Here is a 24534-nt window from a genome sequence, read left to right as displayed (position 1 = left end):
ATATTCAGTTGTTTACTAATCTAAAACAATGTTTATTTGAGCTTTTTTTTTCTTATTAGGGTAAAACGCCTTTTAATAATTCGTTTTGCATTACAAAAGTAAACAAAATATATTTTTTAATTATGTTCAATATTAAAGTGGAAAACTGAAAATATTTTTATATTTATTTTTAGGTTTTACAAAATTCTCTTTGAACTAAAAACACAAAGAAAACAAAAATAGGATTAAATAAATTGCAATTATTGATCTAAAAAGGGAAATCAGGAAATATAATATACATCTGCAATCTTCATTTGAATTTGATCCTAAAACAGGCACTCATGATTTGCTTTCTCGGGCCGCACAAAATGACGCTGCGGGCCAGATTTGGCCCCCGGGCTGCAACTTGGACACCTGTGTCCTAGATTAATGGGAATGGGCATTTTGGGTTCTGAATTCAATTTGAATGATCGCTAATGAGGTCAAATTACTCCAAAAGGTCCAATACTTGACTTTTTGATGGATGAGCAAAATAGTTTGAAGTTGGACCGTTTGAAATCCTAATTCCCTTATTTAATCATTCAAGTTTGGTCAAAACAACCTTACAATGTAAAAACAGGTCAATTTTTTTCTGATGTGGAATTGTAAATGATACGGATAGAAGAGACATGAACCATGTATTTGAATGACAACATATTTTAACAGATCAAAACCAATAAGATTTTTTAAATGGGAGCCATCAGCCTTAGCGTCCAACGAACATCATTTAAGAAAAAAATCTTGACCTCAAAGGCTGCCACGAATGGCGATAGACGACTGCGACTCTCATCTCCGGTGTGTCAAATTCCGACAACATTCCTTTCCACTTGTAACTATTTTCTCCAGTGACTGTCAGGGAGACATCCCCTAAAGCATAATGTCTGCCCCGCAGGCCCAAAACGACGCAGCGCGGAACTCGTGTCAAAATCTCCCGTCTGGTTTCTTTCCGTCTCGTTACGCACCAAAGATTTCCAGTGCAAAGCACCTGCCCGACGAGACGGAAAAGCGCGGGCAAAACCGCAACCCGAAAAGCTGTCAAGTTCACGTTGGGCAAATGAAGGCGAGCGAGGGGAAATGGCCGCTACTTCCAAATTGGTTCGCCAAGAAAACGAGACCAAGCGAGCGCGGGTAATTACGCGAACGGGGCGACATCACACCTAAAGTCCGGAGATGGGGCTTGTTAGCGGGCGGCTCCATTAAGACTCGCCCCTCGTCGACATCTCCGTTCTCCACCTTGGTCTTCCCGCCGGACCCAAATTGGCTTCCTCCTGACCTTCCCCAAGCCGCCTCCCCATTTATGCGGCGGCACCGCGCTCATGTATATGCATGGCAAATCCCCCCCAGACAAACGCGCCCGGCTCGGCCCAACTAAAAAAAAGCCACGCGGCGCTCGGGTCAAGTAGCCCCTCGCGCGTTACCCCTCAGCTCGCCTTTAATCAGAAATAGCGAGCCGCGCTGACTCGGGGGGGCACCCGAGGGCGTCTCTCCCAGCGGCTATTATGCCCCCGATTGTGGTCTCTTGTAGAGGATTTAATTAGAGGAGGTGGGAAGTTTTCAAACTAGACGTAAAGTGTCGCTGGGCTGAAATGTCCGTCCAAAAAAAAATACAACTAAATAAAACAGTCATACTCAAATGACAAAATCAGAAATGTCGATTTAATACAACACAGCCGAGGGTTTGATTCCTGGTTTGGACCTTCCTATGTGGAGTTTGCATCTTCTCGGGCTTGCGTGGGTTTTCTCTAGGTATTCCAGTTTCTTCCCACATCCCAAAAACATGCATGGTAAGCTGGTTGAACACTCTAAATTACCCTGGGCATGGGTGTGTGCGTGAATGGTTGTCCGTCTGCTTGTGCCCTGTACCCGTAGTTGGCTGGGATAGGCTCCAGCGGTACTCGGACGTTTGGTCGCCCGGACGTTTGGTCGCCCGGACGTTTGGTCGCCCGGTTTGCGAGTCCTGAGAGAGAGAGTGTAATATCTAAATATCTACTGTTGAAACCAGCTCTCAAAATAAAAATTCATGAGAGTTTAATATCTAAATATCTACTGTTGATTCATGAGAGATCAAACGTCCGGCGACCAAACGTCCGGGCGACCAAACGTCCGGCCGACCAAACGTCCGGCGACCAAACGTCCGGCGACCAAACGTCCGGTCATGGGCTCCAACACCCCCCCATGACCCTTGTGAGGATAAGAGGTACGTAAAATAAAAAAAAGGTATGTTGTGATTTTTATGAGGCAAAATCCTTTAAAAATGTGATTTTCTGCTGAAAAAAGGCCTTTTTCTGAACAAAATCCTAGTTGTCTTTTTTTTCCCTACTCGCTTTAAATTATTATGTTGACTACTTATTTATGTATTACTTATTTGTATTATTACGTTGATTATTTATGTGTGCGCTTCATGGTGAAGCTTTAAATGTCATTTTACTGGTATAATGACAATAAAAGCATTCCATCCAATTCAATTCAATCATGTAGCGAAAACCGACAAACCGACCTGAAAATGAAAACATTAGTCTTTGTTATTTTAAGCAAATAAACATGTTTTGAAGATTTCATCCTTGCTAAAAATGTTCTCTTTTTGCTCATGTTACTGCGATGAAAAGATATTTTTCCAGCCTAAAAGTTGCATTTCCTCCCAAAAGCGCGATTGGCGTGCGAGATGACAGAGTGCGAGCAAAGAGGGCAAGGTAAGCGCCATTTCAGCATTGACGGCTGGCCTACATACCGCAAGCGTGACTCAAAAGCTCAGATCGGATTGCACGGGCGGCATCGCTCTTTTTTTTTTCCCGACGTAATGGCCTCCATTTGGAACAACTACAGGGCTCCTTCCAAAATTCTATTACAGACGCTTAAGTGGCCACGTTCCAGCGCGATTTGTGTTTGCGCCGACCGCACTAGACTGTTTTTTAAGCCACGCGGCCGCACTACAGTGGCTGTAAAAAGAGGCCCCCCCTCCACAAAAAAGAGAGAGAAAAAAAGGCTGATATCGGAGAGGGGTTATTACAAGAATCTGTCTACGTGATGGAGTGCAGATGGCGCCGGCGAATGTTTGACAGGCTACTGTCCGAGTCGGAGCTGGAGCGCCATGGCAGGTTCGACGTGCACGTGCGTGGAGTCCGAGGGCCGTTCATTTTGGGTCATTTCCAGTTCACTTTGAGGGATTCGCAAGTCATTGTCTCTTGATTTTGGGCCACTTTGTTTTCAGTTTGTCTAGCAGGGGTAGGGAACCTATGGCTCTTTTGATAGGTGCCTATGGCTCCTCGCTAACCTGTGAGGTAAACTATGGAAACTGCTGGTGAAAAAGCACGGGAATAGGAGCGTTACGTTGGTATTATGGCATTGACACTACTTCCAGCGCCTTTTATTCTTTTTTTTTTTTAATTACACTCGTCTGCATGGATATTGTCATTGGTACTCGTTGATTAGCAACAACGTAACAATGTTTTCAAAAGAATTCAAAGACTTTTTGTACTTTAAAAGTGGTGAAGTGACTAAAAAAGGCACACATTTTCATGTATGTTGACTTTTAAATTCGGAGCATGGCTCTGGAGGATTAACATATGAAAAATATGAATTGTTTATGGCTCTTTCTGTCAAAAAGGGTCCTGACCCAGGTAGAGCTGAACAATAGTGATGTCCCGATGTAATGCTCACCATCCTTATCGCCACCACAACTATTTTGGGTGTCAGATCGGAATTTGTCGCAAGATCGGATCCAATTCAGGACTCGTGTTTTTTTTAGTACAGTGGTACCTCTACTTACGAAATGATTTTCTTCCAGAACTTGTTTCATGACTTGGATTTTTGGTTCATAAAGCAGTATTTTATATGTGAATTCCCTCATTCATTCCACAGTCCTCCAAAAAAAAAACTAAACCCTTCCATAATTTTGTGAGAAACACAGATAATAGAAGAATATGACTTATTAAATGTATTATAATGAATAACAAGCATGCAAAAACATTTCCTATTCATGCAGGTGCATAAGTTACGAGGACGAAGCTAGCGTTAGACAACAAACAAAGCACATAAATGCATCAAAACAACTTCAAATTATGAATTAAAATGGATAACAGGCCCCACTAGTGATTTTTAATAAAGAACAAAGTTGCTTCAACCACACCCGGGGAAAAAAAAACATGGAGACTTGTTGTTGGAAGACAGCCAAAGCACTGCCTGCGAAGTGTTGGGAAATTGCCAAGCAGGGACGCAACGCTACCGGGACTACTTCAAAATAAAATAAATGGAAAATTTACGTTTCGGTGGTATTTCATAACTTGGATCTTGTTTTTGTATTTAGACGCATAAGAAGAGTTACCACTGTATCATTGTGCTTTTCGGCAGCTGGGAATCAAATTATTAGGCAAATATGTCTACTGTGCGAGACTACTGCTAGTACGAATGATAGTAACCCTGCATTGTACACAATTTGTAAAAAAGCATTTGTCAGGCTAGCCTCGGTTGAACATAAAAATATGATTTGTCATTTACTGGTTACACTTTTTCAGCTTTACTTTAACTGGGGTTGATCGGCATTAGATCAGTATCGGCAAAACTCTAGAAAAAAAAAAATCGGCTGACGTCCGAAGAAAACGGGACACCCCAAGTGGACGAAGCTTGAAGCTCACGCTCTGAAATGTTTTTAGACGGCGAGGCACTGTGTTTCCATGGCGTTGCCATTTTGTAAACGGAGATGGCCCAGTTTAGCACTGTGGAATCAGGACATGTACTGATTGTGATAATTGACCGCTCTTTGTTTTGATAAGCAGCCCACTGTAGTTCTCATATAGCTCACTTCTGATGTAAAGGAACTTTTAATGATGACTGACTCATGTTGTGAGTGCAAACAAGAAGGTCTTTAACTCATCACCTGCCATTGATGGCGATATAGGATTTCCACTCTGAAAAATTCAGAGCTACTTTACACCCTCCCTACAGGTAAGCGGGCGTCGGCGGCAACGCCGCGTGAATATTTCATGACCGCCGGGCCGTAAACGACACGCTGGAAGCGGATGTAACGAAGGCCCGCGATGGCAGCCTCGCGCCGAACTGCTCCGCTTTGAATCGGACCGGGCTTCCGATAGCGTGTCATTTAACAGAGTTAAGTAGACAAATTCTCACCGCGCGCCGGCATTTCAAGACGGATCGTGTGTCCCGGCCGCCGTGAGAATGTGAATAAACACGGCTAAACTGGGATAATTTCATGTTCCGCGGGCGTCGGGCGCGACCGCAAACGGCGCCCCTAGGCGCTGGCGGCGAGCGATCGATCGCTTCATATCTTCGTCATGGGGGAGGGGGGGGTCGCTGCCAGTTTTTCCCCGCAGGCAGCTGAAAAAGCACACGAGCCGCAGGGTCCATTAGGAGGTTGGCGGCTGTATTAAAAGGGGCCACTGCGCTCGCGCTTACCGTTCAATCTCCCTCTACTAAAAACTTGTCCGACGCTAAAAAACTCGGCTCAGATTCGTCGGCCCAATCGTCGATTGGTCAAAAGGCCAAAAAACTGCTCTGGCTTTTTTTATAGGGCATTTTTGGAGTCAATGACACTCAAATTTCACCTCCAAACATGAAACTGGTCAGATTTTTCTTCAATATTGACTTTAAAAGCGGCATTGCTTTTTTTTTGGACAATATTATTTTTACATTTTAATGTCATCCGGTTTGCTAGACAATTTGCATTAAAATTGCCCAGAATGTAAATTTTCAAGCAATTTTTGATCAGTTTTTGCCACTGAAAACAGATTCTCCTGAACCAGAGTGGGCATTTAGAAAAGCACAAAATGGCTATTTACGGCCATTTTCTGGTTCAAATGTCATTCATTAAATATTCAAACATTTAAAGTCCAGACTTAGAAAACTATTCCACTGAACATTTTTGTCTAATTCCATTTTTTTTTTTTAAATTTCAGTCAACGACCAAGACCCAATATAAACAAAGTACGTAGACGTACAATTACAGATGCAAGTATTCTGCGTTTACCATATACATTAAAAGCAGTAGCGACAGTTTGTCGGCGAAGGCGCCAACCAACGGGTGTCTCGTTGTTTTGACCGGCGGCGTGAGAGAGTTGCACTTCTGCCAATCAAGCAGATGACACATGTTGATGGAAGCCGCCGCTGATTGCTACGCCCTCGTCTCGCTGCTCTTTTTGTTTTTACTGCAGCTTTTAACCCTGATCGCTGACTGCAATGGGTGCATCAGAGCTTAACACGCAAAAGGTAATGGTATTTTTGCCAACATGCTAATAAAAAAATAAAAAAAATCACACTGACTGCTTTTCTTGCTTCAATATATAGAGTAACCAACAATAAAATACATCTAAAATATGAGTGACGAATGTTTTTGTGGCCAGACATGAAAAAAAATTTGGAAGTGCTAAGAGAAAAACAGTATGCTGACAGTTGCTCGAACCAAGTGTATATATGACAGATAACTAGTTAAGATGATAAGCTGATGCCGCAAGGTCGGCCATGACTCTCCGTGGTCGACACGTGTCGGTGTTTGAAAAATTCACGTCCTGACAATTGACTGAAAATTTGGCGGACAAGTCTGTCATAACGAAACACACAGCAAATTCTCTGATCTCTCTGAAGTATTAGCTCATCTTTCGATCTCTGCCAGATCCTCAGTAAAACTGGTTTTGGATGTCATTGGTGTCAACGACAGTGAAACATGATCCCTTAATGCCAGCCTTCCCAGTTGAGTTGGATTTCTGTCAATGCCAGTGAAGAATTAAGGCATAAGTCTCAAAGTGGCGTGAAGAAAATCACGAGCAGGATGGCTTAATTCATTACACTGCATGAATTTTTTTTGGGCTTCATGTAAACAAAATAGTCAAATTCTGCATTGAGTCAGCTTGAAAGAAGAAGCACTGTATAATTGACTTGCCTAGTTCCATCTAGTGTTAAAACTGTGAAGTGCAGTACTACTCAAGCTTCTTGTGCGAGCCATATTCAAGGACGTTTCATCAATTACTGCAGACATAAACTGGGTGCAGTTGAATGAACAGGACGTCAATCATTCAGGCCATCCCGATAATTTTGGGAAGAATATTCCTTGACATTTCTCCAGCATACAAACAATGAGTGACAATTTGATTTTGCTCTCTGCACATGCTCGCATTGTTCCATAAACATTTCAATTATACAGCCGGGAAAGGTAGGATTGAAGGGAGGGCCTGTGACGTAGCCAAGCGTTTCGCGTCAGGCTGCAAATTGGCTGCTGTCGCTCAAAGACAGACGGCTGTTTTTGGCCGCCAAATCTCAGCGCGGGTTCTCGAGGGGCGGTCCAAATCCGACACGATCCCCACTTGAGCGTCCCGCTTGCTGAACGGCGCGAGTGCCTCCTAACACACCAAATGAGGAGCACTAAGACGCCGGCGTTGAGCTATGGGAGTCACGCCGGGCTCCCTGCTAAGCCCTCGCTTTTGCCTGTCTGCCCATATTTTACTCTAATAGAGCTTCCTTCACTTTTCACAAGTTTCCTGGATAGCTTCCCTCTTAATTTGCGATTAGCCGTGACCTACGCGCACGAGGCCCAACGACTTGACGCGTGAATAATTCAGTCGTTACTCATCGCGTTACATAAGGACAGAAAGGAATCCTGCCGGATCACCACATCAAAAGTGGAAGGGATTTTTTTGAGTTAAAGTGTGATTAAAAATTTGACAGCTCAGACTTTACCTCTGCAATGAGCAGAGTTTAGCCACTGAAATGGCAAATGCTGAAGACAATTGAATATGAATTGATATCTCACTGACTGGATCGATTTCATATACATGCATAATATACTGTATTTTTTTTTACTATTAATCGCAGCAGTATATAATTCGCACCAGCCCAAAAAAAACCAATGATCAAAATGAACAACTGGTCGCCACCAAGCCCTCCCAGACCAAACGGCATCTACGTACGTCGCCATCAATGTCACTGTAAATTGACTGTTCACTACTGGCTCCTCCCATCTTAAACAGATTGGAAGTCCACCGCCATCGATGATGGCCCTACAAATTAAGGAAGGTGACCAATCACATAACCAAGAGGAGAAAAAGAAGATAACAGAAGTGGAGAACGCGAAAATTGATTTTGTCAGCCAAGCAGGAGAACACCAGCTGTGTTTATTTGACCTTTGACCCCATAGGGCCACTCCAATCTCAACAAGAGCTCAGCCTGACATACACACACACTTCCAGGATTACGAGCCCCCTCCCCAATTAAAAAAATGGCAGAGGTCAGATTGGGTGAGAGAACCGGAAAGAGAAAATAATCAACCCGTGATTGTACTGTATCCAATTGGCCATGATGATGTCATCAAGCTAGGTGACTGATTGCTATGACACAATTGTACGGCAAACCTGAGCGCGAATTAGCCACACGTTCGCATAGAAACCCGCCCAGTAACAACACACAGAACATGCAATACCCCCCCCCCCCCCCCACACACCCCACACACACTCACCTACCCACGCAAACACACAAGTCTGGATGTTTAAGCATACGTGCGTGAAGACAAACACCACATTAGCGTGCCGCTCCAGCGGTGGTCCGAGAATCTCGGGCCGCCCCCTCCCTTCTTTTGTCTCCCCCACAAAAGCTGACAGGTAAACAAGGCCGTCATGTTTGGGCAGACCCACCTGAGAAAAGCTCTCAGCCTCACCCGACACACCCTCCCTTTTACTCCCCACCACCACCACCCAAAAAAAAGCCCCTGTGACCTTTTCCTTCAACAGAACTAAACGCCTCCTCGCCGAAAACCCAGACAGAGAAATTGGCGATATGAATGCGCCATATGTCAACATGTTTATGGTGGGTTTTGATTAGTCTGCATGTTCTATACTGGCGGACGCGCTAACCACTAAGCCACAGGGTAGCTTAGTATTTTGATTTATTTTTTCAATCTAATTTGTGGTTCATTTTGTTTCAATGAATTTATTATTATTACATTTCACTACACTTCAGTTGCCACTACAATGGGAAGCTATTCGAAAGTTGACACTAAAGACCTTTAAATAGGGCAAATGACAAATTTTGGTCATTAAAAACTAGAAATATTAGCAATAATTTATTGTTCTACATCACAGGTGTCAAAGTGGCGGCCCGGGGGCCAAATCTGGCCCGATGAATCCTATTATGCGGCCCGAGAAAGTAAATCATGAGTGCCGACTTTTTGTTTTAGGATCAAATTCAAATGATGATAGATGTACATTTCATTTCCTGATTTTCTCCTATTTAAAAACAATCACTGCAATTTTTTCATCCAATTGTTTTTCTTTTGTGTTTTTAGTTCAAATATCATTTTGTAAAATCTAAAAATAAACATACAAATATTTTCCGTTTTCCACATGAATATTGAACATAATTTAAAAATATATTTTGTTTCCATTTGAAATGAAAAACATGATTAAAAGAAATTTTCCAATACTAAGAAAAAAGATCAAATAAACATTGCTTTAGATCTATAAAAACGGACTATTTAGGTCTTTTGATCCAGTTCTTTTAATCCAATTAAAAAATTAAAAAATCTAGATGGTCCGGCCCACATAAAATGGCGTTGACGTTAATGCGGCCAACCCGAGTTTGACACACTTGTTCTACATGTTTATTATTAATTATCCTTTTATCTGTTATATTGTTTGTGTATAATTACAGTGACTATACCTGGTCATTAAAAAAAACGGCAATATAAGCATTTTACTATTTAAAATTATTATTGTACATATTTTCGTTAATATAATCAAAATCCATGACATTAAAATGAATAAAAGCAGGAATATCCTCTGGTTATAATCCAATTAAACAAAAGTATATTTTGTTTTCATCACAGTTTTTAACTCAATGCATACCATTGACGGCGATAGACGTCCAATTCATTTAAACAGAGAAGGTTGGCACGTAAACACATTTCAGTGATTTTAACAGCGCTCCATCAAGACTCTAAAACTTGCGGTAACACGACACACAATCCCTTCTGTGTAGCCTATGTCCGATTATTATTATTATTATTAGATGTCCAGTCCATTTTGAACTTGTCTCTTGAGGTCAAGTGAGTATGCAGTAATTTAATTTAAGTATTAAAAAAAACAGATCAGATTTGGTTCGAATCAGATTCTGGGTTCCCTCACTGAAATCATTAGCACTCTTCCTTGTCTTACCCTGATCTTTCCTACCATCCCTTCCAGATCAGGCCAAATGTATTACTCCTAAATGAATGCGTCTGTTTATAGTTCAAGTTTAAGATTTTAACATAACACCTTTGTATTAATTGTTTTTTTAAACAATTGAAATAAACAAGCAAATGGAATGCTTGCAATAACCATCATAAAACTAGTACTATGTAAAAAAAAGCTTCTTACTTGGACGTCACCCTAAAAGAAAGGGTCAAGTGACAATAAAAGTAACTTCCAAACACGTGTAAAAATTCCGCCGCGAGCGAGAGTGAAACGCGGTCACGTGTGTGCGTGAGCTACTGTGGGAAAACGATGTGCCGTGAAGCTCCCCGAAGATAACCAGAGTCGCAGTAGCTCATCCTCCTACTCTCTCGGCCTCAAACGCATGCATGTGTCATTTGCGCCTACTGTTAATGCATACCTGTGTACGTCCGAGTGCCTGGCTCGGCCTGGCGGCGTGGGAAGCATCCATCATTCTATTGGATCTTGCAACATTTTCTGAAATATACATTGAAAAGAAAATCTGTTGAAGTTCTTTTTGTATGATTATTATTATTATCATTGATTCAAACTGTCGTTTCATGATTGGAAAACATTTCCAAGTCGCATAGGCATAGTAGCTGTCAATCGTAGCCGTTGCCATGGCTTTTCAATGATGTCAGCCTAAAAAAAAAAGTTGGCGTTTGGTAGATGCAAAAATTCCAGGGTGCCTGATTACAGACTGCTTATTTGGAATGTGAACATTTTGATTTTAGGTTAGGTTAGGTTAGAACTTTATTTCATCCCGTATTCGGGAAATTTCTTGGTTGCAGTAGCAACACAGACAAGACACACAAGACATTGTAGACCTAGGTGGCCCTAGCACCGAGTGGATAGGCTGTCGGGTTCACGGTTCTAATATCGAGGGTTGAATCCTAGGTTTGGAGCTTCCAGGGTGGAGTATGTACATTCTTGTGTGGGTTTTCTCTGGGTTTCCTCTCACACAACCCCAAAACAATCATGGTAGGCTGGTTAAACACACTAAATTACCCCTAGCTATGAGTGATTGGTTGTTTGTCTCATTGTGCCCCGCCGCTGGTCCGAAATCAGCTGGGATCGGCTCCGGCACCCCCCCCCCCCCCCCCATGACCCTCGTGATTATAAGCGGTTCGGGAAAATGAATGAATGGACATTTTGATTTGCTGACCGTTGCTCAAAAGTCAAATGTAAAGGAAGCCGTCCTCATAATTAAAATGTGTATAGTATTTTTTAAACTGAATTAGAGCATTTTCCATTACAAAAAACAACCCTCTTTTCCATTTTTGGGTGAAAAAAAATTGAAATATCAGAAAATATCGTATCATTGTTCAAAGACTCAATAAATATCGTGTCGTGAGATGGGTGATTTATATCCCTGATGCCGAGACGTCCAGATTTAGATAAAAGCGCCAGGGACGGATCGGCGGCTCCCAACCCCCCAACCCACCCCCGACGTCCTCGTACCTGCTAGAGCGCCTGGAATTTCCAGAGCCGGGTTGTAAATTGTACTAGTGCTTGCTGGACTTCTGAAAAACACATCCATCACATTGCTTCTAAGGGAGGATGTGGGGACGAATGCGTGCGTGCGAATAAAAGAAGTGATGGACGAGCCCGGCCCGACGAGGACGACTTTGTCCTGCAACTTCCCACATGAAATGAAAGTGAAATGCGGCTGTGAATTATGCGTCTGACCTTCTTTTCAACGGTGGATGATGTTTCCATGTAAAAAAAATGGGTTGAGAAAAAAATTCCCCCCAAATTATTCTAACCTATTAATTTATTGGCCACCGTTGGCCTTTTGAGGGACGGCCCAGTGGTCAAATAGGATTGGACGTCTATCGCCGTTAATGGCGGTGGATGGGTTAAATACGATGGATTATTGAGGTAGAGCAAAGGGGGGGGAGAAAAATAGGACAACGACGTTAAAGTTGCAGTGTTAGTATGAGAAAAAAGTTGTGATATTACGATATTCAAGTTAGTACGAGAGAAAAAGTCGGAATAGCATGAGATTAAAGTGGTGATATTGGATTACATCATATTTATGGATTTTAGAATCGATTTCACAAATAAAGAAATCAGTCTGACAGTCTGCTAATGCCCTGCGATCGGCTGTCCCCGATTTAGCTGGGTTAGGCTCCAGCACCCCCCACGACCCTAGTGAAGATGAAGTGGTTCAGAAAATGAATGAATGAATGAACAATATTATTTGAATAATAACATCATATGAATGCAGTACGATTAGCACAGCTAAAGTAGCTGCTATGTACTTTACTTCAACAATATTGAGAGCATCTCATATTTTTGAATCGGTTTTACGAATAAAGAAATCCTTCATCTTTAGGCTCATGTACATGAATCATAATAAATAGAAAAAAATATTCTAATGCTTTGTCATAGCCCCTAGCTAAATTAAGATGATTAAAGTAAAGTACTTAGCAGCAAATTTACCTAAAATAGTTGCACTGCATCCATACATAAAAGTACTTTTTTTCCCTCATACTGATCTCGCAACCTTAATATCATAAATTATTTTTCCCCATCTGTACAACAACTTTGAACTCGTAACAATATGACTTTAATCCCGTGATATTACAATGCGTAAATTACGATTTCCGTCTCATATGACTTTAATCTCACAATACTATTTTTGCCTTTTCTTTGGACCTAATCCATCGTAGTGAAATAAGGTAGTCTACAAAAATAAAAAAAATAAAAATCAGACATTTTCTGACAGTATGAAGTTGAATTATTTTTCAAAACGTCATCCGATTGGAGGAAGTGAAGGGTCGGGGGTTATTTTAAAGGGCCGGTGCGACGCAACACGAACCCGTAAAGCGGCGACATAAATCTGCTCGGGGTTCGCCGCGCCTCTGTTTCCGAAGTATCCAGATGTTGAAGATAATTCATCAATGCAGAATTTGGAGAAGGAGACGCAGCTAAAAAAGAAGCAAATTTCAATTCTGCTGGGAATCTCTTCTATCGCCATCAACGGCAGTCAATGAGTTAACACGTAAAAATTGCTAAATACATTCTAAAATCTCATCTCATCTCATTTTCTGAACCGCTTTATCCACATTAGGGTCACGGGGGGTGCTGGAGTCTATCCCAGCTGACTCCGGGCCAGAGACGGGGGGACACCTTGAATCGGTGGCCATCCAATCGCAGGCCACAAGGAGACGGACAACCATGCACACACACCCATACCTAGGGGAAATTCTGAGTGTCCAATCCAAGGTAGACTTACCATGCATGTTTTTGGAATGTGGGAGGAAACCAGAGTACCCGGAGGAAACCCACGCAGGCCTGCGGAGAACATGCAAACTCCACACAGACCTGGATTTGAACCCAGGACCCCAGAGCTGTGAGGCTGACGCGCTAACCACTCACCCCACTGGGCCTAAAACATTTTAAAATCTTTTTACCCAATTGCGATCTTTTGAAAATTAGTGATCGAGCCCGATTTCTGATCACATATTTTCTATATTTTCATATATCTGGGCATAAACACAACCTACATGAACACACTAAAGACCAGTGTGAGCAACATCAGAATTGCTCCCTATGGCCACACACCAGTATAACATCTGCAATCAGCAGGTGCATTTTTACTTCCCAATGATCTAGCCATAACATTTCATCATTAATATCCACACATAAAGCATCTTAATAAATGACGCTAGAATTTTGCACAAATCTGACTTACCTTATTTTTCATGTCTTCCCTTGAGGTAGTCTGATTTCATTAAATGTCTATATTTTTGCATCGGAAAACTCGCTCACAACTCTACCTTTGCAACAGAACAGACGAAAAACAATGGAAAAACTAAAGATGTCCACCAGTTACGACGCTTGTTCTTCTATTTGCACCACCTCCGACAGCCATTTCAACTTAAAAGATGCACCGTTGTATTTAACGCTGGTTTGGCGTGTCGACCCATTGCATTCACGTTAGCTGATTTAGCTTTAGCCTCGTGCGTAAGTGCGGTCAATGCCGTGATTGGCTGCGTAGCGTGATTGCATGGCATCCAACGATTGGCTGGGCCCCTGCCACTCAATGAAAATGATACAGGAAATAAAAGTTACCTATATTTACTGTGCGACCAGTGCGCAATTATGCAGTTAGAGGGAACGTTGGTGCAATGTCATGCATTTGCATGACATTTTATAGCCTTTATGCATAATTGTAGCTTATAGCAATATAAATGTATTTTAAAAGAAAAGGGGGGCTGCAAAGGGGAATCCTTATCTTGAAACGAACCCATAAAATGGGGATCCTGCTTGGATATTTACAAAAACAACAAGGAAAATCATTTCTGACATTATACATATATATTTTTTGATTTATTATTTTTATTTTTATTTTTTTCATTTTTTAGTTTTTTTTTGAACACTTGCTGATGTTTAATTCTTGACAATGGAATTCTGACTTTGTAAAAGTTAACAAGGAAACAATTTTTAAAAAATTTAAAAAAACACCCCAACCAACATTTATGTCTTTTTCTGACTTATTTTGTCATGCCAAGTCACTGGAGAAAAAAAAAACGTTTTGTAATGGTTTCTCTTCATGAGCAAGTTATGTAAAGTTTCCTTTAAAGAAGAACAAAAACTAGTTACTTGCATTGACCCACATTAGGAAACACGACTCTTGCTACCAATTTACTGAGCAATAATTATGGAGAGAGACACAAACACACACACACACACAGACACACACACACACAGACACACACACACACAAACACACACACACAGACTGGGGCTAAAGGGCCAAATAATCCCTTGACCTATTTGCACAGAGAAGTCTGCCTCACCTTCAGGGGACGATTTAACTCCTGTAGCTGCTCATTGAGTAATCACACATGCCTGCTAGTTAGCTGAGAGCGTTAAAGCGGAAAGGCAGGCCTCACAAGTTGTCCATTAATCCCATCCAAAGTGCAGACATATTTCTATTCAATGGCAAGCAAATTAGTAGATTGAAATAACTCAAACTCCACTGTAAGTCACTGACGACAACAGACATCCAATCCATTATGAGTAGGAGCTCGAGAAAAATAAATAATAGAAAACCACATCTTTTGGCCAATTGACTTTTACCATTTGATCAGTGTTAGATGAATGTAAATTCATTTTTGTGAAATGACATTTAAAAAATATTTGCTTGTCCACAGAATGATTTGATAAACAATTATTTTCCAGCTTGTATACAGATAACACAAATCAACAATTATGTTTAAAAATGATTTCAGCCAGCAGTCTCGTCATTTTTAAATTATTTCCTCTGGATAATGGGCACTTTGGTAATTAGCAGAAAAATATTTGCTGCAAAAAACGCTACTGAATTAAAGATTTTGTCAATTAAATTGAATTGTTGATTATAATTAATTGGAAGCCAGCAAAAAATAATCCAATTGACGTGCAAGGTCATTTTAAAGCGCTCCTGTTTCAGAAGACAACATTTTTCGCTGTAATAAATATGAAGAAAAATGAGGAAAACTGCTGCTATAAAGATGGGGGCGATGGCTGGAGGGCTCGGTGACGTCACCTCAGAGCGAAGCGCGACCACCAAGAAAAGCAACGAGCCGCCGCGGATGCTCCAAAGCAAACAACTCGATGCACGTGAACGCAACACACTGCAGTGGATTTTAATGGAGGCAATCTGAGTTGACGAACTTGGTATTTTTTTTTACTCTTCGGCTGGAAGTCACAACCGGTAAGGACAAAATATGATAAACAAGTTCCATATACGCTTTATTTTAAACAGAAAGAGACATTTTTAATGCTTATTTTGAACAATTCGGGTTTTCTAAGGTTGGAGTGGAGCATCATGTTAAACATTATAGATCTTTGAATGCACGGGCGTGTGAATTCGTGCGCGTGCGTGCGTGAAAAATCACTTCAAGTGCAAAGCTCCGTTGCAATTTATTATTTTTATTTTTCAGTTTATGTATAATCTATTGAGGATGTCTACGTCACATTTTGGTTTGTCTATTTTTGCACACATTTCAAACTGTCTCGTTTTTGTAAGAAAAATATTAGTTTTACAATTGGTGCAAAAGCCAATTGAAATGCATTACAAATTCTTGTTTGTCGTTAAGAAATGGGTTTTTGCATGCTATTGTTGCAACAATATCCGAGGAACTTTTTGAGTTTATTTTCACATATTTTAAAGTAAATATTTAAACAGACCAGACCATGATAAATATTTTTACTGATTCCAACTCGTGCAAAACTCGGAATTTAATATGATTCAATGTTCTACGTTTTTTATTTAGATTTTTGCTTCATGAACTTTCTAATATTTGGCTTATTTGGTTTGCCTCTCTGGATACAAATAAAAGCGTTTTTTTTATTGAAGAAATGCATGAAAAAGGCGAATATTTGTGTTATTTTTCTTCGATTACAACGTGACTTTTGGGTCTTTTTTTCCCAGGAAACTGGATTATGGAACTGAATCTATCAAAGAATGTGGATTCAGGTAAGAATCGTTTGATTATAATTGTAAAGTTGCATCATCAATACTTTAGAAAACAATATAGTATATTTAGAATGCTGATAATACAGTAAAGAAGAAATACCTTTAAATGTGACTGAAAAAAAGACGCTGCTCTTGAACTAATTATAAACACATTAATCACTTTGAATTAGACCATTTTCTGCTGTGTGGCTTCGTTTTCGTTTCAGTACTAAAGTGCTTAATCAATAAAATAGCTGAATGGTGAAAAAAAAGTTGTAGGGGAAATCCATTGAAACTTGCAATCAAAATGCAGACTGCTGTGCTGTGATAATAAAATGATGAAAAATCTTTTTAAATCCCGAGCTAAGGCACATTGTGTTCATTTTGCCTCGATTTGCTCGTACAGAATTTTTTTTCTTTCATTTGGAAGATAAGAAAAGATATTTATCTTCAAATAACATTTCTAACAGTATTTTCCCTTTAATTTAAAGCTCGTTTGTGCTTTTCCACCTGCTCTGGCAGCAGGTTGTTGCTTGAAAAGGGGAGGAAAGACCATCACCAAGGTAATAATCAGCGGTGTCCTTCTCCTGTTACGAGTCTACCTTTTCGCTCTCGTTTGGCTCACTTTTCATTTTCGCTTCTTCAAAACGGCGACGTCAAAGGCAGCCAATGAGTTAACAAGCAACCTTAAAATTCCCCCTAACCAACAGGATAAAACCTCGAAATGTCCCCAAATCAGCAGAAAGCGACCAACCAACAAGAATCAGCGTGGAAATTCCCCCCAAATCAATAGGAAATGATCCAAAATTGACAAAATATGACTGATAAGGACCCTGATGACAAGAAAGTGACGCAAAATTAACACATTCTCTGACATTGACAACAATAGATGTCCAATTCACTTAAACTGGCAGTGGATGCTCATCTTTCAGTGTCATTGACGTCTTAGCGTCGCTAGGAAATGAACTTTTTGGGCCTTAAATAATCTCGTCTGGCTGTCATGACATCTATTAGGCAGTGATTCCTAAAAAAATAACCTAAAAAAAATAAAAATAGTTCTTACCCGAGGAGTCGTGGTGCCGAGAACAATTCCAGTTGGTGCATGTAGGCCTCACAAGTCTGGAAAAATTGAGTAAATAGTAAAAGGTCAACAGGAGGAAAGTGTGCAGTATTGAACGCAAAACATTCCTGTCAAAAGGGATTGGACGTCTATCGCAGTCAATCGAAGCCAGTGAATTAAATACCCCATAGAAACGCGTGGGACTCTGAATGACGTAATGTTGCGTCCAGGTACCCTTCACTCAAATTGGAATTATCCCAATTTGGACAAGCATTACGTCAAATTGAAAAATAATTTTTAAAAAAGGTGTTAAAGCGTCAGATTTTGGGAGATGCCTTCATTTAAAAAATACAAAACTATACAGGTAATAAAAAGATACTCGCTGTTTGATTGCTTTATTTGGTAAGGTTGCGTTCAATGACCGTTCGGTCAACCTGGATCAAACCAAATGCACAACCGGGATTACACATAAACACTTCAGTGGGTCATCATGAGTTCAAAATAGTCGTAAAAGGTTGTAAAAAGAAGATATGAATAGGTACGTTCAAGGACGCTCGTACGTCACCAGACATCACGTACTCATCAATGTTTAATAGATGCCCCACGTGGTGCTATTAACGTTTACCGGTTAAAATAATAGAATTAGTAAGTACTTTGATAAATTTGGGGGTAAATTCTTAGTGCCAAAAGTGGAACATACGCCAAGACGTTTTGTTAATCAATAAAAATGATGACTCAATTTGTACGACACCTTAAACATTTATCATATTATACAATTCGCCGTGTCCAGTTTACGAACATCCCAATTTTCGACATTTGCATAAAAAAAGAATCAAATTGGAATATTACAGCTATATATGACAGGAATATTTGTTGAATAAGATAAGTCTACGACTCAACGTAAATTTCAACAACAGTTGCGTGCTATACGATTTGTCTAAATAGATACTCTATAGACAAGTTTTCCATAGGAATTTGTGCTATGGCGATGCATTGCTCACCACTGGACTTCCAGGCCAAAATGCATGTGGGTTAACCAATTGTTGACTTGTTTGACAACACGCATTGTTCGATAAGACTCGCGTGCACGCGCCCAGCTCTGGCCGAGGAACGACTCATGCTTTCTGATGGCAAATGTTTGCTCAGCTCAGCACATACACGCTTATTTATAAGAGAAACATGGCTGCACTAGCACATTGCATCGGAATGATGGCGTTATTTTAATGGCGAGAACTTGCCTGGTCTTTGTTTTCAGTTTTTTTCTATTTAGCCCCACTGGATGAGAATTCTAAATGAAAAAAAAAATGCTAATTGCGCATCGCACGCTTTTAGGTCTAGTCTGGTGACGTCACACGGGCAGGTTACGAGGTGGGCGGGGCCTCGGGAGTTGACTCCGAAGCCGACGGAGGCGCGCGACCTTCTTCATCTCCTTCACTGCGGCCACGCACGTCGCCCGAACCGGACTTTCGTGGGACTCGTAGCGGAGTGGGGCCGCCCTTCTTTCCCTCCCATGTCGGCGCGGACTGACTGCTGTGCATCCCTCCTTCTCGTCTGCTCCAAGGTGTTATGAATTTGGAGCGGCTTTCCGAGGCGGCGGCCCGGGCGCACGCCAACCCCAGCACCCCCGCTCCGGCGGCCCCGGCCCCGGCCCAAGCCCCGGTCCCGGCCCCAGCCCCGGTCCCGGCCCCAACCCTGACCCCGGCGACGCGTCCGCTGGTCCCCGCGTTCCACTTGCAGCCCAGAAGCTCCAACGTCAACGCGGGCACTCGCGGAGGGGCTTTGCAGGACCACTCTAGCAGCGATTCATCGGACACCGAGTTGGCAGGTAAACTCCACCAAAAAGTCTGATTTACGTACGTAAAAAGTGCCATTTGGGATTGATTTCTTTTCTTTACGGAACTACAGTATTTACTAAAACTAGGCAAACAAATCATACTATCTGAAAAGCGCATCTACATCAAAGGCCAACAACAAACAAACATTGTTAAACTTTTCGTTTCCCACGACGGTGATTATAAACAATTATATAATTGCAAAGGGAAAGTGACTATTTCTGACACCAAATAAATAAATAATTTGCCGTCCACATGTACATGGACATAATAATTAGGGTCATGCTTGCCACAAAATTAAGATTTGGCATGAAAGTGTCACCTACATAACCCAAAATATCACATGTCCACAATATTATTGGTGTGTTGTTATCCTTGCATATTTTGAATGAACAGGTGAATATATACACAATCAAATGTTCATAAAATAAAGTAAAATAGAAATAACTTCTAGTAATTGCCCCAATAACGCTCTACAGTGGAATTTTCTTCATTTGATATCGCATTTACCATTGACAGTGATATTACGATGATCTTAAGCCTAAATTGTTTGACGTCTAATCCATTTTGACGGGGAGGGCTGACGACGATCATTCAGAAATAATGCAAGTGAGTTAAACAAGAATGTGGTTAAATTGTTGTTAAGGTCAAACCTCCGTTTTACAATTCTCATGAGTTGTTGTCAAAGGACGAAAATAGTGGAAAATGCCATTACAAAGGGTTCTTTAGTAAGTGCATTTTTTCACTCTTGGCTGACAGATTTGTACATGAACAAACCCATATAACGTCATGTAAAATTAAGAAAAAGTCATTGGGACCATACAATGCTATAATAATATTAATATATTAAAGTAAATGACATTTGGGGATAAACCAGTGCCTTATTTTAAGCTACAATAAGCCTAAAAATAATTGAAAATTATTTTGTGCACATGTTGGATCGAGCAGAATCGAAAGTCATTTTCATTGAACAATGCTTTTTAAAAATCATTGCAATCATAGTTAAAAGATCTTTATAGCCACTAATTCAATTTTTATCAGATGAAAATCCGGATTTGACATTTCCAAGGACTTCTATTTATTCTAACCTAGCAAATTAACAACTACATGTATAAAAGTCATTCTTATACTCACTTAAATGTTTTTTAAATTGTTTTATTTTGGGGGAAAATTTCATATAGTGCATCTCGAAATCGTTGACTCTAAAAACGGGAACATTGGAAGCATTTTATGGCACTCATTTGAATTTTCAACCCACCATAAAATCATTGCTATTAAGTCTTAACTTTATCCATATTAAGTATTGACCAATATTACGTCCTATGTTAACGTCTGCTGAAATTCTAATAGAATACTGCATTTAAATCTACAAATACACACCTTTCCCGTGTTGATGATTTCCTCCTACTCCCTCATACTTTGGGGTCTTTAACCTTTGTATGCCTTGACACTGCCTGAAGGACCCGGACGCCAGTCAGGCGGCAGATAAGAGCCGATTGAATAATAAATAAATAATTATGTCTAAAAAATAAATACATACACAAATAAAGCTACCCAACGTCAATATTGTGGACACTCCTCGTGATTTATGTCGTTTTTTTGCATGCGTTTTACTAATGCCGCAGCGGAAAAGGAGCGTCCTGCCGAGCTGCTGCTCCGCGGCGGCGGCGGCGGAAGAGTAGCCGATGAAGGGGCCGTCGATGACCCCAAAAAGAAGAAGCAGCGGCGGCAACGTACGCACTTCACCAGCCAACAGCTCCAGGAGCTCGAGGCCACCTTTCAGCGGAACCGATACCCCGATATGAGCACCCGGGAGGAGATCGCTGTGTGGACCAACCTCACCGAGGCTAGAGTTCGGGTAAGTGGGTGAGGATTTACGGGACTATTATTATGTCATTCTCCATTTGGTACTTTGGAGCAACTTTGAAATCCGAAAATTAATGATGCGGAAAGCTTTTTTTTTTAAATTCGTAAAAATGTCCCAAGAACCGAAAAGAAGATATATAATGTTAACTGTCCCCTTAAAAAATATTTTTCTCCTGCGTGCAATATTCATTCGACTTTGTAAAAAAAAATCCTAAATTGTTATACACGGATATCATATCATATTTATAAATTATCCAGGGTGGCTTTTCTTAATGAAGAAACTAGCAGAACTTTCTTATATTGTCTCACTACTGTCACATACATAAACAGCCTGTTTTTTTACATTTTTAATTCGTAAACATTTATTAAGAACCTAAAAGACGACATGTAATGTCAACTGTTTGTTTAAAAAAAATCTTAAGTATAATATTCATTAGACATTGTAAAATATAGAAACAAACATTCCACAATTTAATATATGCGTATTTTTTTTTCTAATTTTTCCAGGGTGGCTTTTCTCAATGAAATAATTAACATAACTTTTTTTTAAAATTGTGTGATAGTGTCAAACATATCCACAGTCTGATTTTTGTTTTATTTACTTTTTTTGACGTAATGAAAGCTCTTTCTTATTTTCCATTTTATTTTATTTAGTGTTAAATGTGTTGAATTTGAGTTCGCATGCAATTTTTTTGGCGTTAATTGTTGTGTTTTGGATTCTTAAAAGACAAAACGCGTTTAATAGACAGCAGATGCAAGTTCAAGAGTGTAAAAATAAAAATAAAGTGCTCACAGCAGTTTTTCAATCGCATAACTTTCCCCCCTCAAAGTGTTGCAATTTGTGTTTTTGCTGCCAACAATGTAATATATTGCACGATTGCATGTGTCTGGTGTGGTTAAAAATGTTCTCGTTTAGTGACACTGCATTTAAAAAAAAGAATATAAAAAAAACATGCGGCTTGTATCAACAAAATTTAATTCTATACGACAACTAAATTATCTCTATAAGCACCACTCCACTTATTAATTAAATGAGACTAATTCATAACTGACAATAACAAATACAATTAACGTTTTATGATATTTATCTTTTTGAGTAGGGGATACACAGCGTCAAAGTAAGAAACATAAAATTACAAATCTCTTGATTTATAGTCAGTATTCACATGCAACTATTAAATTACTGACCCCATATTTTTTCTTGTTAAGCATGCCTATAGAAAATCTTTAAAAGTTAGTTCCATTTGGATATTTTTTGGGTTCACACTACATATTAAACCAATGTTTTTTTTATACTTGATAAACAGTTGAGTGAGTTTGTATAGATTAGAGCGCTTGTACGGTCATAATATTAGGGACATCACCAAACAAATAGGATTCCTTAACTTTTTATCAGGCACTCATTTAACTCATTAGCTGATGTTGACAGTGCGAGTTGTCCAATCCATATTGATTGCAGAGAGAGGCTGGCAGCAAATGATTGCTACCAGCTTTCCAGTCAAAATTATATGAAGGTCTATCATAGTCAATGGCAGAAAAAAATATGGAGTATTGGTTTTTTTCATTGTATAAATTCTGGTTTTACATTTTATGATTTTTAAAATTCCTATATATAATTATAACACACCTGGCGTCCATATAATTTATCTGGACGCCAAGTCGTTATAGGGTTAGGTTAAAGTCATAGCATTAAAAATATATTCGTCCGATTTACCAATTTCGTTATACGCAGTTTCTGGGTATGATGACAATTGGGCTTTTGTGGATTATTATTATTATAATATATACTGACGTCATTCAAAAATATCAAAATGTTACTAATTTCAAAGTAAAAACATGTGTCGAACATTTGCAGGTGTGCCTGACAAAGGTTTTTTTTAAATTCATCGTCCGGTCAAACGAATTAGACGTCTATTAATTGTATTGAATTGAAAATGTTTGGACGGGAAGAGACTATGCTGCGTTCACGGAGCATTAAATCCAATGGGAAAAATGGCCACTCCAATTAGAAAATGACCATTCAATCGATTGGACGCCCCGCGAGGACTTTTAAAACGTAGCCGAATACGACCGTGCACCCTTTCTCTCCTCCGCAGGTGTGGTTCAAGAACCGTCGCGCCAAGTGGCGTAAACGCGAGCGCAACCAGCAAATGGACCTGTGCAAGAACACGTACCTGCCTCAGTTCAGCGGCCTCATGCAGCCGTACGACGACATGTACCCGGCGGCCTACACGTACAACAACTGGACCAACAAGAGCCTCCACGGGCCGACGGCGCCGCTAGCCGCCAAGAACTTCCCCTTCTTCAACTCCATGAGCCCACTGGCGTCGCAGTCCGTCTTCTCGTCGTCGCCCACCTCTATTTCCGGCATGAGCATGCAGCACGCGGCGGCGGCGGCGGCCTCGGCCGGCATGGCCCACTCGGCCGTCCCCTCCATGGGCGGGCCGCCGGGCCTCAACAACATCGGCAACCTCAACGCCATCGGCAACGCCGGTATGTCGTCGGCGGCCTGCCCGTACGGGGCAGCCGGGTCGCCCTACAGCGTCTACCGGGAAACGTGCAACCCGGGCCTGGCCACGCTCAGACTCAAGTCCAAGCAGCACCACCCGACGTTCGGCTACGGTGCCCTGCAGAGTCCCGGCTCCGGGCTCAATGCCTGCCAGTATAACAGCTGACACCACTCGACTGGATTAGGGCCGATGCTACTTCACGGCCGTCGGACTCGAACTCGGATCGGGCGGCTTTCGTGCAACTTTTCTCTCGGATCAACACTCCCTACAATGTACATAATCTCTACAGGCTTTACGTGTACAATATTTGTCTTTTTTGTGCTTGCGTACCCATTATTTTTAAGAAAAAAAACTTCTCCAGGAATATAATATTGTACATATTTCGTGTGTTAGCTGCTTATTTTTGTGTTAAATTGTTTTAAAATGCTTTCGTGCAATTTGGTGCACAATCCGCGAACGTTTGTACGAACATACAAAAAAAAAAAGACGGCGGGTTGTTGTGTTGCTTGAATAAAGTGCAAAAAAATGAGACGGAAATACCCCAGCTTTTGAATTTTTTAGCTTAATTTTGTCATCCGTCAAAAATCTCCAGACTTCGAATTTTCGATAA

General features: G+C 40.7%; 1 protein-coding gene and 1 long non-coding RNA gene across 7 annotated transcripts in view; one reads left to right on the top strand and one right to left on the bottom strand.

Annotated features, from left to right (window-relative positions):
- Nucleotides 1-18145, bottom strand: part of LOC144068133 (uncharacterized) — a 29352-nt gene extending 11207 nt beyond the window's left edge. For 3 of the 6 annotated variants that reach the window (XR_013298120.1, XR_013298122.1, XR_013298121.1), the window contains exons 1-2: nucleotides 13906-14142; nucleotides 10606-10682 (exon numbers count right to left, since the gene is read on the bottom strand). This is a non-coding gene — a long non-coding RNA (uncharacterized LOC144068133). Of the gene's footprint in view, nucleotides 1-10605; nucleotides 10683-13905; nucleotides 14143-17719; nucleotides 17776-17900 lie in introns of those variants that run through there. The other 3 variants (XR_013298118.1, XR_013298119.1, XR_013298123.1) reach the window with 2 other exon arrangements.
- On the top strand, nucleotides 15786-24461 carry pitx1 (paired-like homeodomain 1). Its single transcript, XM_077592414.1, has 6 exons — nucleotides 15786-15912; nucleotides 16633-16677; nucleotides 17148-17219; nucleotides 19278-19541; nucleotides 21174-21406; nucleotides 23511-24461. Exons 2-6 carry the CDS (start codon nucleotides 16644-16646, stop codon nucleotides 24087-24089), a joined length of 1182 nt encoding a protein of 393 aa, XP_077448540.1. The 5' UTR covers nucleotides 15786-15912; nucleotides 16633-16643; the 3' UTR covers nucleotides 24090-24461.
- The last annotated feature ends 73 nt before the right edge of the window (nucleotides 24462-24534 follow it).

This window comes from Stigmatopora argus, chromosome 22 (assembly GCF_051989625.1).
Source record: "Stigmatopora argus isolate UIUO_Sarg chromosome 22, RoL_Sarg_1.0, whole genome shotgun sequence".
Classification (NCBI taxonomy): Eukaryota; Metazoa; Chordata; class Actinopteri; order Syngnathiformes; family Syngnathidae; genus Stigmatopora; species Stigmatopora argus.
The sequence above is the reverse complement of the archived record's forward strand: the minus strand, read 5'-3'. Positions and strand labels throughout refer to the sequence as shown.

Bases quoted from the DNA above. Each gene is read 5' to 3' on its own strand.
- pitx1 (XM_077592414.1), top strand. From the start codon at position 16,644: ATGGAACTGAATCTATCAAAGAATGTGGATTCAG. The intron at 17,220-19,277 runs GTAATAATCAGC...GTCTGCTCCAAG, and splicing joins GAGGAAAGACCATCACCAAG to GTGTTATGAATTTGGAGCGG. The intron at 19,542-21,173 runs GTAAACTCCACC...CTAATGCCGCAG, and splicing joins ATCGGACACCGAGTTGGCAG to CGGAAAAGGAGCGTCCTGCC.